The sequence below is a fragment of the Haliotis rubra genome, unplaced genomic scaffold (assembly GCF_003918875.1).
Source record: "Haliotis rubra isolate DU_JTF1 unplaced genomic scaffold, ASM391887v1 Scf762, whole genome shotgun sequence".
NCBI classification, from domain to species: Eukaryota; Metazoa; Mollusca; class Gastropoda; order Lepetellida; family Haliotidae; genus Haliotis; species Haliotis rubra.
Genome location: NW_025767482.1, coordinates 344247 through 362942, shown reverse-complemented (window position 1 = coordinate 362942; position 18696 = coordinate 344247). Strand labels below are relative to the sequence as shown.

Sequence of the window (18696 nt, the reverse complement as noted above, 5' to 3'; positions counted from 1 at the left end):
ACATCCCCCATGCGGTGTTAGCTAAGGGGAGAGGGGGAGACTATCGGTGTTACGACCCAGCCGGGAATTCGCCCGGCGCACACTGCGCGTGGCACACAGTATAGTGTATGTGGTATACAGTATATTGCACTTGATATACTGTATACTGCATGTGATACTAGCGGCAGATCCCGTTACTCACAACTTGTATAATCAAATAATCTAATCAAATCTCTCTCTCTCTCTCTCTCTCTCTCTCTCTCTCTCTCTCTCTCTCTCTGAAAAATTCTCTCTCTCTCTCTCTCTCTCTCTCTCTCTCTCTCTCTCTCTCTCTCTCTCTCTCTCTCTCTCTCTCTCTCTCTCTCTCTCTCTCTCTGAGACAGAACTCAGGTGCACGAGCCATAAATCAATGTGTTTTGTTTATGGTGTATATTTGGTATAGTCTTTATTCAGTATTGGAGGCCTCGTGGCCCAGATTACAAACTGTTGAAATACAAAGTTCTGTGTTGAATGCTTACTGCTTGTAAGTTATTTCTGATAAGTACAATGACAATACATGTAGAAATAGTTATATTGTACAAGAAATGATAATTCAGTTGATATAACACATGAAATCATGTTACTGCAAAATGTGGGATAAGTACAATGATAAGACATGTAGGATTAGTTATATTGTACAAGAAATGATAAATAGGTTTATATAACACATGGAATCAAGTTAATGCAAAATATGGGTGTCATTTTTTTACATAAAGGTTTATTTTCAAATACAGCGCGAGTCCCTTCAAAATATTAACATTTGTTGAAGACATAAGTTGTAGATTTTCTCGGGAAGGGTAGTGATGAAAATATTTTGGCTAATATTTTCTGCTAATATTATAGTGATGGCAATCCAAAATGAAATGAAATTCATCTTCGACAGCCATATTGTCACACTTATCAAATATCAACAACTTTCAAATCTTTATCTATAGAATTTGATAATAAATATAATTCTGTAGTTAATAATGATTTATAAGAACTATAATGGCAAAGAAATGTTGAACTATTGATTTTTTACACCAACTTTAAATTTCTAAATCTATGCATCGCTGTTTACACAATCTTAGAAAATATTTCATATCTCCACAATCATGGTCGATTTAGATACAGTGGAAACCTGATAACTAAAATTTCAAGGGACTCGCCAAAATTGTTTACTTATCAGGTATTTTACTTATCCAAACTTATCAAAACCCGGAAATGACAACCATATGCATGAACAATGTACATATATATGTATTCAGCAGAACAACAGACAACATTTGTAAGTAATATGACATGTTTTATTCCATAAAATTTCATTGAGTTAAGTAATACATTTATAATACAAAGTAATAAAAATCAAACATAATCAAACATAATCAAACATAATCAAACATTTTTTTTAGTATAACAGTTTAACTTATTACTCCACAAAAGCTTTTCTCTGTGCCTGTCATATTGGCTGCGACCATGCATGTCAACCTTTATTTGCTACGCTTTCCACCGTGACAATGAACACCTTTCAAGTCCAAAGTTTTGTCAGGCAACAATTTATAAAAGATGAACAAGCATTTTTTCCAACTGATCTTATTCCGATTTCGCCGCGAGAGTTTATTACTTGTCACGTGACCGTAATGACGGCCTGCTTCAAGTCATTCATCATGTAAACTTGATAAACTCACTGACATTGCTAATTGGTCTACTCACTGATACTCGCAAGCTACATAAAACAATGAACAACTTATCAGGGCTGGCCTTTACTTAGGCGGTTTCCACTGTATATGGGAATCCAGTTTTAAAAAGTAGCATTCTGATGTGCGACACCCAGTTTGTAGTGCCGTGTTCATCTTGATCTTTCATCATAGTATAACAAGCGTGCGGGTATCTATTCGCATTCATACGGATCAGTCTGCACCAATAGCCAACGCATTTACAAAAGTAATATGCACTTACGTTATGCCGCCCAATCACTCCCAGTACTGCGCTGGATTAGCAGTATTTACAAAGGTATCTTTTAAAGAAGGCACTTTGTACTTCATCAATAGATTCTCGATATGTATAACCCCAGATTTCACAACCATACAAAAGAAAAGGTAATATTTTAGTGTCAAACATTTTAGTAACTGTTTTAAGTGACATATCAAAATATTTACTGAATATACTAAATATAGGAAAACACGCTTTCCTGACTTGCAAAGCAATAGTTTCACATGCGCGTGACCATACTAGTGTGGAAGTGAATATTATACCAAGGTTATTAGTATTGTGTAATTACTGACATCTGCATACCTCTGTAGAACCATTTTTCAACCTTGTTTAAGATAGCCACCACTGAGAAAAACAATAATATTTGACTTATCTAATTTTACTTCCATGCCCCATTTATCACAGAAAGATTCCAAAACATTCAATTTTCTTTGCAGATCAATAACAGAATCCGATACCAGGACAACATCATCTGCAAAAAATAATAACTTGATCAGGCCAATGGCATCGCTTACAAAAATGCCATTTGTATTACTATTCTCTAGTTCTGTTACCGACTCATTTATGAACAGGATGAATAGCAGAGGGCTGAGCATACAGCCTTGTCTTACCCCGCATGACGTAGCGAAAACATCTGTACGGCGAGAATCAACCTTTACACATGCACAAACGTTTTCATACATACTACATAGTCGAATGCTTTACGGAAGTCAATAAAAGCGGTATAGAAGCGATGTTTTGATTTTCTAATATATTTTTTGACACAGGGCATGTAACACAAATATATTATCAGTTGTGGAATAATCCTCCCTAAAACCAGCCTGCGATTCCGATAATAACTGATAACATTCAGCCCAATGTCGTAACCTTTCATCCACAATGGATGTGAAGACTTTACCAATCGGAAATCAAAAGTGCAATATTTTGTAATTGGGTTGACTACCCTCGAAACGAAACACCCGGGATACCGAACCCAGTCAGAGCGGGTGGGCGTGCACTTAAGCGCAACGAGGATTTTCATTGGCTGGTTCATTTGCCGATACGCTCACGGCGCTTTGTGTGTGTATAGAGATCTTGGGTTTTGTAAATACATGCTCATTTTTGTGCATGGCATTTTGCAATCAACAGACATCATAACATGTCATGTGTACAATTATCACACCTGCCTGTCTGTGTAATTACATTATGTGACAGAGACAGAACTCAGGTGCTCGAGCCATAAATCAATGCGTTTTGTTTATGGTGTATCGTCTGATAGGTGTTTAAATTGCATGTAGTCAATGATTGAAGGTGTGTATTGCATATTGTCATTAGCAGACAGGCAGGCAGACACATAGGTGTCAATAAAACAGACATGAGTTTTGTCTGTGACAGAGGCACATCTATATCATGGTTAGAAATTCTGACAATGCTAAAACACGACGTTGCTGTTAAGTATCGAACTAAGAAAGTGACTCGGTAAGAAGAACGTGTGGTGAAACAGTCGAATGAAATTATATAAACAGTTAAATCGGTAATCTACTGTCATAACATATAGAAAGCTCGCGCCTGTGAAATATCAACAAAACATTTGAAAAATAGTTCAGTCCAAAAACTTCATCGTTTTTACAGATTCATTATCCTGCCTTCAAGCACTTCTAAACGTGACTTCAAGTCACCCAATCATCCTCGACATACTAGAACTGTACAACGACCTTTCTACTGGCCAATATGACATCGTCCTCTGCTGGTTGCCGGGTCACGTCGGCATAGCAGGTAACACTAAGGCCGATGCTGCAGCAAAAGCAGCTCTTGAAAAGCCCCTATCTCCACTGCTAATCCCGTACAGTGATTTCAAACCCACTATCAAAAGCTATACTCGGGACCTGATGCAAAAAAGGTGGGACACTCAAGTAGGAAGAAACAAACTCCATGAATTGAAGCCAACAATCGGTTATACCTACTTGGGTTGCCAGTCAAGACGTGATGAAGTAATTTTACGACGATGTCGTATTATTGGCCACAGTCGATTTACATATGACTATCTGCTAAAACGGATGGGGATGGACCCCATATGTCTCTCCTGCGATGAGGCTTTCACCGTACTGTCATTCTGCTTGACTGTGTGGACTTTACATCTGCAAGGGACTCGCATTATCACGCAACCAATCTGAAAGATCTGTTCTCCAGCGTGAGCGCTCATCTGATACTGAACTACCTGAGGGAAGTTGATCTATATCATAAATTGTAACTGTGTAATGTCACTAACGAATTTACCTGCTTTTCAATTTAATGCTATGACATTCTCTGTTCTAAAATGACAACGTAATGAATGTATGTCTTTGAAACGAAACCACTTTGTACTTACAATGTATATTAATGCAGACTTGTTCTCGTCACTATATGGCTGGAATAATGCCGATGTGACGTAAAGCCCAACTTAACTCAACTCAACTCAAAGCCTACTCCGAGTACTCACCGCCAGCGAAGGTTTTCCGTCTTGAAATGTCGAACGCCTCACTGGTTGACACATAGCCGAGTAGAGCTAGATCCTTAACAGGGTTCTTTTATGTAACGAGCTGATTATTTACTAATTGTTGTTTGTGTATACAACCAAGTTTAGACTATTCCTGCTCACGACCTTATAATCCAGGCATCCCGCTTCAAGCTGCGCGAACCTATTCACTGCGCATGCGCTATGAGCGCAACGCATGCAGCACAGCTGTTGACCCCACTTTTCACCCTAGCTTGGGTGAATTTAGTGAATCGTTTGAACTCCGATTTCGCAGGGTTTTGTTTCATCGCGTTATGTTTCAACTTTATAAGTTGAATTTGCATTTTAGATAATTTGTTAACTTAAGTCCATACCGAAAGGTATCAAAATCTGCAAAGTTGTGTTTTGCATGGCATGTGACCTTTAAGATTCTGTTAACGGCGTTGAAGCAATAGTTATAATTCATTCGGATTATGGAAAGATATCTATTGCAACATAACCTTCGCCTTGATACAGATGCAATATTGCTGGTATTCACTCTCAATTACACACTGTCCTCAGCTCTGGTTGTCGTCTCAGAACCTACAAGACTATACACATGCAGTTTCCCGTACTCGTGATCCAGGTTGGTGTAGGGACTCAGCCCGCTGTAGATACCCGGGGTACTTTGCGTGTCTGCCACATCACCGCTGGGTACAGGGGACTCCATGTGGTCACGTGGTTGCATCACGTTGTCATACTGTGTGCAGGTGGGCTCCTCGTTTGTCTCATCTGGTGATGATGAAGAATTCCTCAAAGGTTTCAGAACTTTGCTGAAATGAAAATCAAACCCGTGGTAAGATGAAAGAAAAAACACGTTCCGTTTCATCTTCTCCAGACAGATTAAATACAGTGAATGTGTTTCTATAATTTGCCTGTTGGTGTAACAGCAACTTGACAAAACACCAGGTTCGACAGTTTTACAGACATTCTACGAGGGTCGATCAAAAAGTACGTAGCCTAACTATATTCTCGATATCCAATGTTTGAACAGCTTCCTTTTCATTTTGAAGGAATCGTTAGCAAAGCCATATCCAATATTTCACATGTGTGGGTAATGTGGTTAACCAGATATTTGTCATCACAACACATGTGGGTGTAACATTTCTAACAAAATTGCAGAAAATGAAAAACGATTTGTCTTTTGGTACCTCTTGGATAATGATATGCCCTCAGATAATGTCATATAAAATATGTTCAGTATAGTATTGGATGACTTCCCGTCATGATCAACAGTCAAAGAGTTAGACTGCCTGATTTATATTTAGTCGGGGGCTATTTTTTAAGGACACCTCCATTTTAATCTTTCAAAAACATTGTGTCCAGATATTCAAGCTGGCACTGTTTTACAATATATTGTGAATAGACACTTGTGTGACCATTCAGTGTTTAGTTTGAACCCTTGGCGTCATGTATGTATAAGTGAAAACATTAGAATAAGCTATGCCCTGATGATTACGTCATCTGAAAGGGGGATCGGTAGTCTCCAAAACAAGCTCTTTCAGTCAACATGAAGCGGGCAGTCACTTTAACAAGCGATTGTAGGGGACTTCTATCTAGGGGACTTCTATCAATCTCCGAACACACAAAATATTTCTTGCATATTTTGTTTCGTGAAGTTTGATGCATTTATTGTAGATTTTGCGTTTTTTGAGAGTACCAAGATAAAAGGTCAAACAAAATGGTGAGTGAGACTGGAACATAGCAAAACCAAATTGCTTGGACTTGACAGATAATATGTAGAAAAATGAAACATAAAAATAACTGCATTTGAATCGTTTTCTTGGTGATTCCACATACTTCTTGATCGCCTCTCGTACAATGACGACGATAGTACTCACAAGTAGGATAAGACAGCGACTACAATGACGACGATAGTACTCACAAGTAGAGGGAGAGAGCGACTACAATGACGACGATAGTACTCACAAGTAGAGTAAGAGTGCGACTACAACGGCGACGATAGTACTCACAAGTAGAGGAAGAGAGCGACTACAACGACGACGATAGTACTCACAGGTAGAGTAAGAGTGCGACTACAATGACGACGATAGTACTCACAAGTAGAGGGAGAGAGCGACTACAATGACGACGATAGTACTCACAAGTAGAGTAAGAGTGCGACTACAACGGCGACGATAGTACTCACAAGTAGAGGGAGAGAGCGACTACAACGGCGACGATAGTACTCACAGGTAGAGTAAGAGTGCGACTACAATGACGACGATAGTACTACTCACAAGAGAGAGCGACTACAATGAGAGCGACTACAATGACGACGATAGTACTCACAAGTAGAGGGGGAGAGCGACTACAATGACGACGATAGTACTCACAAGTAGAGAGTAAGAGAGCGACTACAATGACGACGATAGTACTCACAAGTAGAGTAAGAGTGCGACTACAATGACGACGATAGTACTCACAAGTAGAGAGGAGAGAGAGCGACTACAATGACGACGATAGACACAAGTAGAGTAAGAGTGCGACTCACAATGACGACGATAGTACTCACAAGTAGAGGGAGAGGCGACTACAACGACGACGAGCGACGACCACAAGACGACGAGTACTCACAAGTAGAATGACAATGAAAGCGACTAGTATCCACAAGTAGAGGGAGAGAGCGACTACAATAACGATAGTACTCACAAGTAGAGTAAGAGTGCGACTACAATGACGACGATAGTACTCACAAGTAGAGGGAGAGCGACTACAATGACGACGATAGCGACTACAATGACGACGATGACGACGATAGTACTCACAAGTAGAGTAAGAGTGCGACTACAAACGACGACGATAGTACTCACAGTAGAGAGTAAGAGTGCGACTACAATGACGACGATAGTACTCACAAGTAGAGGAGAGAGCGACTACAATGACGACGATAGTACTCACACAATGACGACGATAGTACTCACAAGTAGAGGGAGAGCGACTACAATGACGACGATAGTACTCACGACGAAGTAAGAGTAAGAGTAAGAGTGCGACTACAATGACGACGATAGTACTCACAAGTAGAGTAAGAGTGCGACTACAATGACGACGATAGTACTCACAAGCGAGATAAAGAGTGCGACTACAATGACGACGATAGTACTCACAAGTAGAGGAAGAGAGCGACTACAAGACGACGATAGTACGACTACAATGACGACGACGATAGTACTCACACAAGTAGAGTAAGAGTGCGACTACAACGACGACGATAGTACTCACGATAGTACTCTCACGTAAGTAGAGTAAGAGTGCGACTACAACGACGACGATAGTACTCACAAGTAGAGTAAGAGTGCGACTACAATGACGACGATAGTACTCACAAGTAAGAGGGAGAGCGACTACGACGAAACGACGATGACGACGATAGTACTCACAAGTAGAGTAAGAGTGCGACTACAATGACGACGATAGTACTCACAAGTAGAGTAGAGAGCGACTACAATGACGACGATAGTACTACACAAGTAGAGTAAGAGTGCGACTACAATGACGACGATAGTACTCACAAGTACGATAGAGGGAGAGCGACTACAATGACGACGATCACAAAGTACTCAACGACGACAAGTACTCTCACAAGTAGAAGAGTGCGACTACAAGTAGAGTAAAGAGTGACGACAATGACGATAGTACTCACAAGTACAAGAGTAAGAGAGTGCGACTACAATGACGACGATAGTACTCACAAGTAGAGTAAGAGTGCGACTACAACGACGACGATAGTACTCACAAGTAGAGTAAGAGTGCGACTACAATGACGACGATAGTACTCACAAGTAAAGGAAGAGCGACTACAATGACGACGTACTCACAAGTAGAGGAAGAGCGCGACTACAACGACGACGATAGTACTCACAAGTAGAGTAAGAGTGCGACTACAATGACGACGATAGTACTCACAAGTAGAGTAAGAGAGCGACTACAATGACGACGACGATAGTACTCACAAGTAGAGTAAGAGTGCGACTACAACGACGACGATAGTACTCACAAGAGTAAAGAGTGCGACTACAGAGACGACGTACTCACAAACGAACGACGACGATAGTACTCACAAGTAAAGTAAGTCCGCGACTACAATGACGACGATAGTACTCACAAGTAGAGTAAGAGTGCGACTACAACGACGACGATAGTACTCACAAGTAAAGTAAGTCCGCGACTACAATGACGACGATAGTACTCACAAGTAGAGGAAGAGTGCGACTACAATGACGACGATAGTACTCACAAGTAGAGGAAGAGTGCGACTACAATGACCAGTAGAAGCACGATGACCATGCCACAAACACTGGACACAACCATCAAAACAAAGTCACTGTCACCTACAGCAGGAAACAAAACACGCCAATGTTATGACTATCTCAGATTTAAACCAAATATGTACGAAAGTGTGGCTCGACTAAATACACCTAGATGTTTACCATTTATCACTGATTAAGATAGGACTCGTTTAGGGACAATCAGAGATGTATCATAAAAGAGGAAAGAGTCACGTTCATGTACAAGTAATATTGAAGCAGGCCATCGTGGGAACTCTAATATGGTGGTTCTAAACATTTAGCCACTGTACCTTCAAAGCAATGTACATAGTGTGGAAACCTATATAAGACGTGGTACATCATCCTGAACTGCTACAAATGAATGATACAAACTTATCTGTATTGTGGTTGCAGATGTTGAAGAAGTACAACAACATAATATGTAGTCTTCACTAACGCGTAGTCAATGGGACCGTCAACGTGGAAAGGTAAACGCATTTATCTGATGTGATAAGGTACGTGCTAGCTAAACGTTACGCCACGTTCACACATCATCAGAGTGTAGGCTAGGTAAACATTACCCTACATCCACACATCAACAGAGTGTAGGCTAGCTAAACATTACCCTACTTCCACATATCAACAGAGTGTAGGCTAGCTAAACATTACCCTACTTCCACATATCAACAGAGTGTAGGCTAGCAAAACATTACCCTACTTCCACATATCAACAGAGCGTAGGCTAGCTAAACATTACCCTACATCCACACATCTACAGAGCGTAGACTAGCTAAACATTACTCCACTTCCAACACCTAACACCAGACTGTTGACCGCTACTGACAAGCAGTAAACATTGTAATGAAAGTAGCGTGCAGCAAACAAAACAATGATAAACACAAAGTGTGGCTACAATCACCTGGTTGTCCCTGTGTTCTGCCCGGCGAGGTACTAGCTACAGCTACAGTGGTGTTAGAAGTGGTGAGGGAGGAGAGAGAACCTGGACACAAACACCAACATAATGAGATGTTTCTCGGGAGTGTAAAGCAAGTCGTATATGGATAAAGATATGCAAGATCCAGTAGGTAATAAAACGTGTATTCCCAATACATGATAATAACTATCCCTACACACTCGGGTGAGAAACTCAAAAGAACAGAAGTAGAGTTATAGATGCATGCATTTCACTATTGTCATTGGATAAAAATATCAAAGATGTTGCACAGTACGATTTATTTTACTGTTGATAACGGTGTGTGATGTTATTTGTGTGTGTGTTGTGTGTGTGTGTGTGTGTGTGTGTGTGTGTGTGTGTGTGTGTGTGTGTGTGTGTGTGTGTGTGTGTGTGTGTGTGTGTGTGTGTGTTATTGCTTCAGTAATAAGAAAGTAAAGATCAGTTCAGTGAACTATTTGTTAAACTAAGGTGATCAACAACTGAATAATAGCAAAATAAACAAGGAACGATGCAGTAACAGTGGTATTGTAACAAATGTTTACTACATGCGGTGTGCCCACGCTTAGAGAAACGTAATAGGACTGAACTACAGATAATTCAAAGTAAAGATGTTCAACGTGTTGAATAGATCTACATACAGCTATACAACCTGGATATACCATACAAGAGATCAGTGATAACACCGACCTGTATCGTGGGTTGTCCTGTCCGTAGTAGCTGGAATGATGGAGGGCGGGGGTGGACTTCCATTGCATGCTATGTGTATTACAGGTGAACCTAAATAGAACAATGCATTCCCTCAGAAAGCAAGAAGGCTTCATGTTTTATATATTAAACAACATAAAAATTACTGCACGTTTACATAAGATTTGTTTTCTGATAATACCTCAAAATCCTCTCGTCAGTTTTCAAGGTGGGCCACTCGGATACCTGTGCAATGTATCCCGACCGTAAATGATTTACATATTGGGAGTCTTACCTTCTACTTTTAACCACATGACTTCTTTTTTCTTTTGTGAAGTTGGTATTGCGTCAAAGACTATCTTCAGACTGTCTGTGCTGTTCATGACTAAACTGTTGTAGGCAATCATTCCCGCTGTAAAAGACTCCCAAGTGGAAGTGTCTCCAGTCAGAGTCAAATTGGCTTTCACGCCATTCGCCGGAAGGAAGAAGTATTCAAGGATAGTCACGCTCATGTTACCCCCTGTGACGTCACACGAGCATGTACCAGGAGATAAGTTTGTACCACTTGGATAATTGGGTGAGGCAAGATAGAGTCTGTTGACGTTCTGCTTGGAGAGTTGTGTCACATTGTTGCAGACATCAATGGGGGCGTCTGGAAAACAACGTTCACGTCAATATGTTGTAAAACATCAACCTTCCTACTGCTGGAAACAGTCCAAGCTGCACGTTTTGTCTGTTGTGTTTCTGACAGACACTATGAAAGATCAACTTAATAATAAAAGAATTGAGGCTGATCAGCCCAACACTGTGTAGACGACAGTGGTTCAGGTTAGTTGGTTGTTTAACGGCGCACTCAGCAATATTCCAGCCATATTGCGGCGGTCAGTAAATAATCGACTCTGGACCAGACAATCCAGTGATCAACAGATGGGCATCGATCTACACAACTGGGATACGATGACATCTGTCAGCGAAGTCAGCGAGCCTGAACACCCGATCCCGTTAGTTACCTCTTACGCCAAGCATGGGTTACTGAAGACCAGTGAGTGGTTCAGAGGTAGCTTCCCTCACTGCCCTGTGTACAAAACATGGGACGTTAGCTAGAGAAGCTGTACAGTACTGCCGCAGATAAAGTCGGAGAGGTCAACAAAAACCAGTTACAATGGTCAGTGACATGTAGGTGACATCTAAAGTTAGCTCTAAAGTTGCAGTTTGAAACATTTGTCACATTATTTATGGCGTGGCGATATTGTACACCAAATGTTCCATTCATGTAATATAACGACAGAGGACTCCTTATACTGGTTTCACAAACGTGGGAATCCTAACTTGGCTGTTACGTTACATACCGGATATACATTCATAGGATATGACAGCTTTGTAGTTTGTTGTGTCTCCACAGACTGCGTCCATCCAGAACTTCTGCACCTCCATCTCACATGTAGCCACACCGTTACACACTGTGTACAGACTGTCACGTCAACTCTACATTTACTGATATAACAGTACCGATATATACCTTTACTGATATAATAGTACTTATATACCTTTACTGATATAATAGTACTGATATATACCTTTGACGATATAACAGTACTGACATACTTTTACTGATATAACAGTACTGACATATACCTTTACTGATATAACAGAACTGATATATATACCTAACAGTACTGATATATACCTTTACTGATATATATACCAGTACTGATATACTGATATACTGATATATACCTTTACTGATATAACAGTACTGATATATACCTTTACTGATATAACAGTACTGATATATACCTTTACTGATATAACAGTACTGATATATACCTTTACTGATATAACAGTACTGATATATACCTTTACTGATATAACAGTACTGATATATACTTTACTGATATAACAGTACTGATATTTACTGATATAACAGTACTGATATATACCTTTACTTTATGATATAACAGTATTACTGATATACCTTTACTGATATAACAGTACTGATATATACCTTTACTGATATAACAGTACTGATATATACTTTAGATATAACAGTACTGATATATATACCTTTACTGATATAACAGTACTGATATATACCTTTACTGATATAACAGTACTGATATATACCTTTACTGATATAACAGTACTGATATATACCTTTACTGATATAACAGTACTGATATATACCCTTATAACAGTACTGATATAACATTACTGATATATACCTGATATTACTGATGATATACAGTACTGATATATACCTTTACTGATATAACAGTACTGATATATACCTTTACTGATATAACAGTACTGATATATACCTTTACTGATATAACAGTACTGATATATACCTTTACTGATATAACAGTACTGATATATACCTTTAATGATATAACAGTACTGATATATACCTTTACTGATATAACAGTACTGATATATACCTTTACTGATATAACAGTACTGATATATACCTTTACTGATATAACAGTACTGATATATACCTTTACTGATATAACAGTACTGATATATACCTTGACAGATGATATAACAGTACTGATATATACCTTTACTGATATAACAGTACTGATATATAACTGTACTGATATACCTTACTGATATAACAGTACTGATATATACCTTTTGATGATATAACAGTACTGATATATACCTTTACTGATATAACAGTACTGATATATACCTTTACTGATATAACAGTACTGATATATACCTTTACAGATATAACAGTACTGATATATACCTTTAACTGATATAACAGTACTGATATATACCTTTACTGATATAACAGTACTGATATATACCTTTACTGATATAACATTACTGATATATACCTTTACTGATATAACAGTACTGATATATACCTTTACTGATATAACAGAAATGATATGACACTTAATTGATATAACAATGATGATATAAAACTAAATACTATAATAACAATACTGATATAAACGTTTAGTACTATTACAGCACTGTCATAACAGCCCATAAACACCAAATTAAGAGCCATGTTTCCTTGCAGCTCTTTCTGAAAGCTTGCGCCAGGACATCGTGTCACGTGTTCCAATCTGTGTTTCGTCGACAACGATAGGTCGTCCTTTCCAGCACCACACCCGTTGTGACGGTTTGACTAAAGAGGTGAAAGTATTTGACCTAAGCTAAGTATGACTGTGCCACTCACATGACATGCTGTAAGTGAAATACCGCCCTAGCGGCATACAACCAATACAATCACTGATCCTTGTATAGGACACATGGAACTCACCCAGTAACACAGAGAGGACAGATGATACAACTGCTACACACATCCACGTTGACATGATCACTGTTCCTGTTTCCAAGTCTAAAGAAGCAAACAGTTTCTTCAATATCACCCAGGAGTGTTCACATTAGAAGGAGGTGTCCACCCCGGACGTCGTCGTTGAGGGCCCTGGGACTGTGACAACCCCCCGTGACGCGGTGTTCTGATTCGTAATACACAGACTGTCAACGGCCTCACCTGTATTCGCATGTCAAAACCTTATTCTATTTAAGTCAGATAATGGTGTGATGTTTGATACAGGACTCATTAAAATGAACCACAGACACAGCTATCTCAACTTGCCAGCGGAGTTCACATTCCTGATCACAGACGTATGAGTCTACACACTTTACAACACTGGTGTACACAACTGCAACATTCGTGTTACTGACGGGTATAGACACAGGTTACGCTTGCCTCGGCCTGTGAGCGCAGGTTACGATGCACTGTGGGGGAATGTTTAGTCAAGACGTACGGGTAATGTGAAGAAGCCGTTGGACGTTCACGACGATACCCCGAGCATGTGTTTATGTACCAGCATCAATTCGTGAAGATACCAGGTGTTAGAGAATACCTGTTGCTTCTCCATTGCTTCTCAATACACACGCGAATACGTGGTACTAGTCAAGTAGGTTATTGTACCTGACATTATCAGGGTCATTAATGAGCAGTAACCCTTCCCTCATATGTCTACAATTATTAAATTTGAAGGTGTTTCCAAGTCCTTTAAAACCAAACAACACTTGACAGATTTATGTAAGCACAAGTCGATACAGTGGTTGTATATTAGCGTATCAGTCAGACCTAGGTAAAAGTCATCCAACAGATTCTTCTATTTCAAAATTAGGAATGTGGTCAATGAATGGTTACATAGACAAATGTAGATTACAATTATTACGAAGGCTCTGTAATAATGATTGCAACTCAATAACGAAAGATCTGTTCTGTGCTTATATCATTACCAACGCTCCTGATAATACTAGCCGTCCGACAAGCAACCGGCTACATACTGCTAAAATATCACTTAGACCACTATATCAATGACTATATTTGCAGTGGTTCAATCCCAAGTAAATAAGCCTGGAGGTCTATTATAATCAGACGTCTCTTGTAGAATGAACAAAACGTTTGGAGAAAGAGAGACTAGCACAGAGACCGGATCTCTCACGATACTGTAAAATTCACACACGATTACAAATGCACGTCGTTTATAATCTGATCCACCTCTATGCACATTTAAGGCTACCCCTACTACTCGGTGTTAATATCGGATCAAAAGTGTCAAAAGAATGTAACCACTGTATTCGATATTGCTATGACTATGATTGCCATGTTATCGAGCACTGTGAATCCTTCATGTCCGACAGAAATAATTTCTTCTCTTGCCTGACTTGATGTTGATAAAAATGTGAAAATAGATATGCTTGACGACGATGATATGCTGGCACTGTTTCTCGGCGCAGATACACATGACTTAACTGAAACAACTGACTATGATACATGGGCATACATAATAGTGCCATTTTGTCACTTCGTATGGAATCTAAAGAAACACCTGCTGTAATCTACTAACCACAACCTCCCTACTGCTCGCAAGTTGTACATTGTGAATTATCTATTAAAGAACAGTGCTACATATCGCATGCTTTCATTTTACTACAAACGCTGTTCCATTATGTTTAGTGCAAGTGATATATTGTAAATAATGTGTTTGCCTTTGTATGATCTTCGGATTCCCATCATTCATTCATTCATTCATTCATTCATTCACACTCGGTAGACTTATGTAAGCACAGTCGATACAGTGCTTGTATATTCTCGCATCAATCAGGGACCATCATTTCCATTGTAACAGCCAAGCACTAGTAACAGCCAAGCACTAGTAATAGTTATAGCTGTAGATAAACCAAACTCGCTGAAACGAGAATATATATATTCAGATTGTGAAATCAGTCATTTCGTGTTAGTGGATCAGCCATTCAACTTTGGACGGGCCATTTATACCGATTTTTCGCACGATCTATCCCATGTATCCGACTAAGACATGTGTTTCGTGTTTCTAAGAGTCGGGGCCACAAAATGCGTTTTGGCGAATTGTTTCGTGCATAACGAACATCGTTATCAAGAACATGTACATCAAATTTGACGGAAACGTCCAAACCTATTTATATAGCCAATAGCAAAGTGGCTGATCGTCTTAGTCATTTCACGAAATGACTGATTTCACATCTGACTGTAACATATATATATAGAATAGGATATTGAGAATATATTGCTGCGATCAATATCCATGATTAATTATCCAAGCGATGCTAAAGGTTAGTTGAATGTTCACAATTATCTCACATTACCTTTGGTCATAATACGTAAATTCCGATATAAGAAAAAGAATTTGGAGCTGGAAACATGCATCTGAAAAAGATGGTTTGTTTGGGGTCTGTTCTTTAGTTAAATATCCATATGGAAATGCGCGGAGAACTACACATAGGACCTACAGAAGTAGTCCACTGTGTATTGCCAAGGGAGGCAACTCTCGAGGGTCAGCTAAAACCCCAACTATGCTGATCCGTAATGTCATAGCACACCTTACATGCAGAGTGATTAGATGAATACCTCATGGACCTACGACTTTGTATTAAGTAGGCGTAAATGGGGCAATGGCAGGAGACTTTTGAATTTGTGAGCATTTTGCTCTAAATGCTTTTGATTAAATGTCCTTTTTCTCCAATATGTAGCAGTGTAAGGAATACATTACTGTCTCCGTGAACAATAGGTGCTATCCACTATGTCATGAAAGTCATTGATTAGTCAACATGTTAATTGGCATAACAATTGTTAATTATATTTCGCTTGGTGCCGATTTGTTGAGGTGCCCTTTTATTTATAACCTAATCTTTAAAGCACCCTCGACATTTCCCACCACTGTGATAGCCATTATCGGTGTAGCCGCGAGTAGATCAGACAGTCTCGTGATCATAATCATAATTCCATAATAATACATTTATGATTTATTGACAAGAGGTTTAACCTAAAACGACATGAAAATAATGTAACAGAGACTACAATCCAGTCTATGTAGGTTAAAATGTTTGAGTAACTGTATTCAAATTTATCTCTGGGTATATGTGTATGCCCTGGTTGCTACAGCAGTGTGAGAAAAGTATCCCAAATAGCGAGAGTCATGAAATTTAACGGTTCATTAAAAATACAAATTTTGTATGACACAGGCGACGAACGGTCCTGAAATTCAACGGGACACTGAATTTTATGTGACAGTCACGTGACGTTTTGTGTCGCCTGCTTGTTTACGCAGGCGACTTCCAGTACCATAGGGAAAAAAGGGAATTGTCACAGTCTGTTACAGATTTGATTACTGCGAAGTTCCAACAGCGCCAAAAATACAGTGAATTTGCCAGGGATGTTGGTTTACCTCGGAACTCAGTTTACAGTGTTGTAAAGCCATTTCTGGAACGTGGAAGCACAGAGAATCGCCCAAGAACTGGACGTCGATCGTTGACTGCACGGGATACTCGTCAACTTTTAAATTTAGTAAAAAACAGTCGGAATTCTCATTTGTCGGAAATCACCTCAAGGTTTAACCAGAAAAGGATCAGAACTGTCTCCGAGCGTACAATTCAAAGAAAATTATTTGAAAGTAATTATCATTATCGAAAAAAAATCCGGATATGCCAGAAGAAAACTTCGATTGGGAATTAATGAAGAATGGAGAAGAGTCATTGGAGAAAACAAACGTGTGAATGTGTGGAGAAGGCCGGGAGAAGAGTACACCCCTCAGTGTTTGAGTCCCGGGTGTCATGCACGTCTTTCTTTGATGGTCTGGGGCTGCGTAACTTGGCATGGTGTTGGAGCACTAACTGTTGTAGAAGGTAATATAAATGCACAGAAATACACTGATATTCTTGATTCCGAGTTGTGTCCTGTTATTGTCAGGCATTTCCCGAATAAATTATATTTTTCAAGACGAAAATGCGCCTGTGCACAGATCCCGTATTGTAGCAGAATACAATTAACAAAGAAATGACATAAATGGCATTTTCTGCCCAGCACAGTCTCCAGATGCGTATATTATAGAGAACGTTTGGCTTCTGTTGAAACACCGCCTGCGACAACGTATTGTTTACATCAATACCCGTGAGGACTCGGAGCGAGAGATCCGATACAGGTGGGAAAACATACCTGTGAACTATATCAGAAACTTGTATTTGTCTATCCCACGCCGTCTGAGGAAAATAATTGCTGCCAAGGGATACATCACCAAGTATTAAGGTCAGTTCTTTAATAATTTGGTTGTTACGCGAGTTTGAATTTGCCGCTGCCCTGCGTCTTGCCAGTGACGTCAGCCATAAACATATGGCACCACCTGTAAGCTTTGACGGGGAACCAATGTTGTTGTTGAACTCGTCGCATTCTGATAAGGTCCTGACCTCGGTAAAACCGAGTGTGTCTGCCCTCAATCTAGTACTCCTAATGTAGGTCCTGACCTCGGTAACACCGAGTGTGTCTGGCCTCAGTCTAGTACTCCTAATGTAGGTCCTGACATTGGTAACACCGAGTGTGTCTGGCTTGAGTCTAGTACACCTAATGTAGTTCCTGACCTTGGTAACACCGAGTGTGTCTGGCCTCAGTCTAGTACTCCTAATGTAAGTCCTGACCTTGGTAAAACCGAGTGTGTCTGGCCTCAGTCTAGTACTCAGTCTAGTACTCTAATGTATGTCCTGACATTGGTAACACCGAGTGTGTCTGGCCTCAATCTAGTACTCCCAATGTAGGTCCTGACATTGGTAACACCGAGTGTGTCTGGCCTCAGTCTAGTACTCCTAATGTAGGTCCTGACCTTGGTAAAACCGAGTGTGTCTGGCCTCAGTCTAGTACTCCTAATGTAGGTCCTGACATTGGTAACACCGAGTGTGTCTGGCCTCAGTCTAGTACTCCTAATGTAGGTCCTTAC

General features: G+C 39.7%; 2 protein-coding genes across 3 annotated transcripts in view; both read right to left on the bottom strand.

Moving 5' to 3' along the window:
• Window positions 1-14129, bottom strand: part of LOC124260417 — a 60173-nt gene extending 46044 nt beyond the window's left edge. The window contains exon 1 of the mRNA XM_046694727.1: window positions 13692-14129. Coding sequence (XP_046550683.1) covers window positions 13692-13746 — 55 coding nt within the window. The 5' untranslated portion in view covers window positions 13747-14129. The remainder of the gene's footprint in view (window positions 1-13691) is intronic.
• On the bottom strand, window positions 4932-11838 carry LOC124260419. 2 transcript variants are annotated; one of them, XM_046694729.1, is made up of 6 exons: window positions 11761-11838; window positions 10707-11063; window positions 10415-10504; window positions 9692-9772; window positions 8742-8835; window positions 4932-5274 (listed from the first exon to the last, which is right to left on the bottom strand). In XM_046694729.1, the coding sequence occupies exons 1-6, from the start codon at window positions 11822-11824 to the stop codon at window positions 5007-5009; spliced, it is 954 nt and encodes a 317-aa protein (XP_046550685.1). In that variant the 5' UTR covers window positions 11825-11838; the 3' UTR covers window positions 4932-5006. The 2 variants fall into 2 exon arrangements, with proteins under 2 accessions (XP_046550685.1, XP_046550686.1); XM_046694730.1 differs by lacking the exon at window positions 9692-9772.
• Window positions 14130-18696: the final 4567 nt, after the last annotated feature.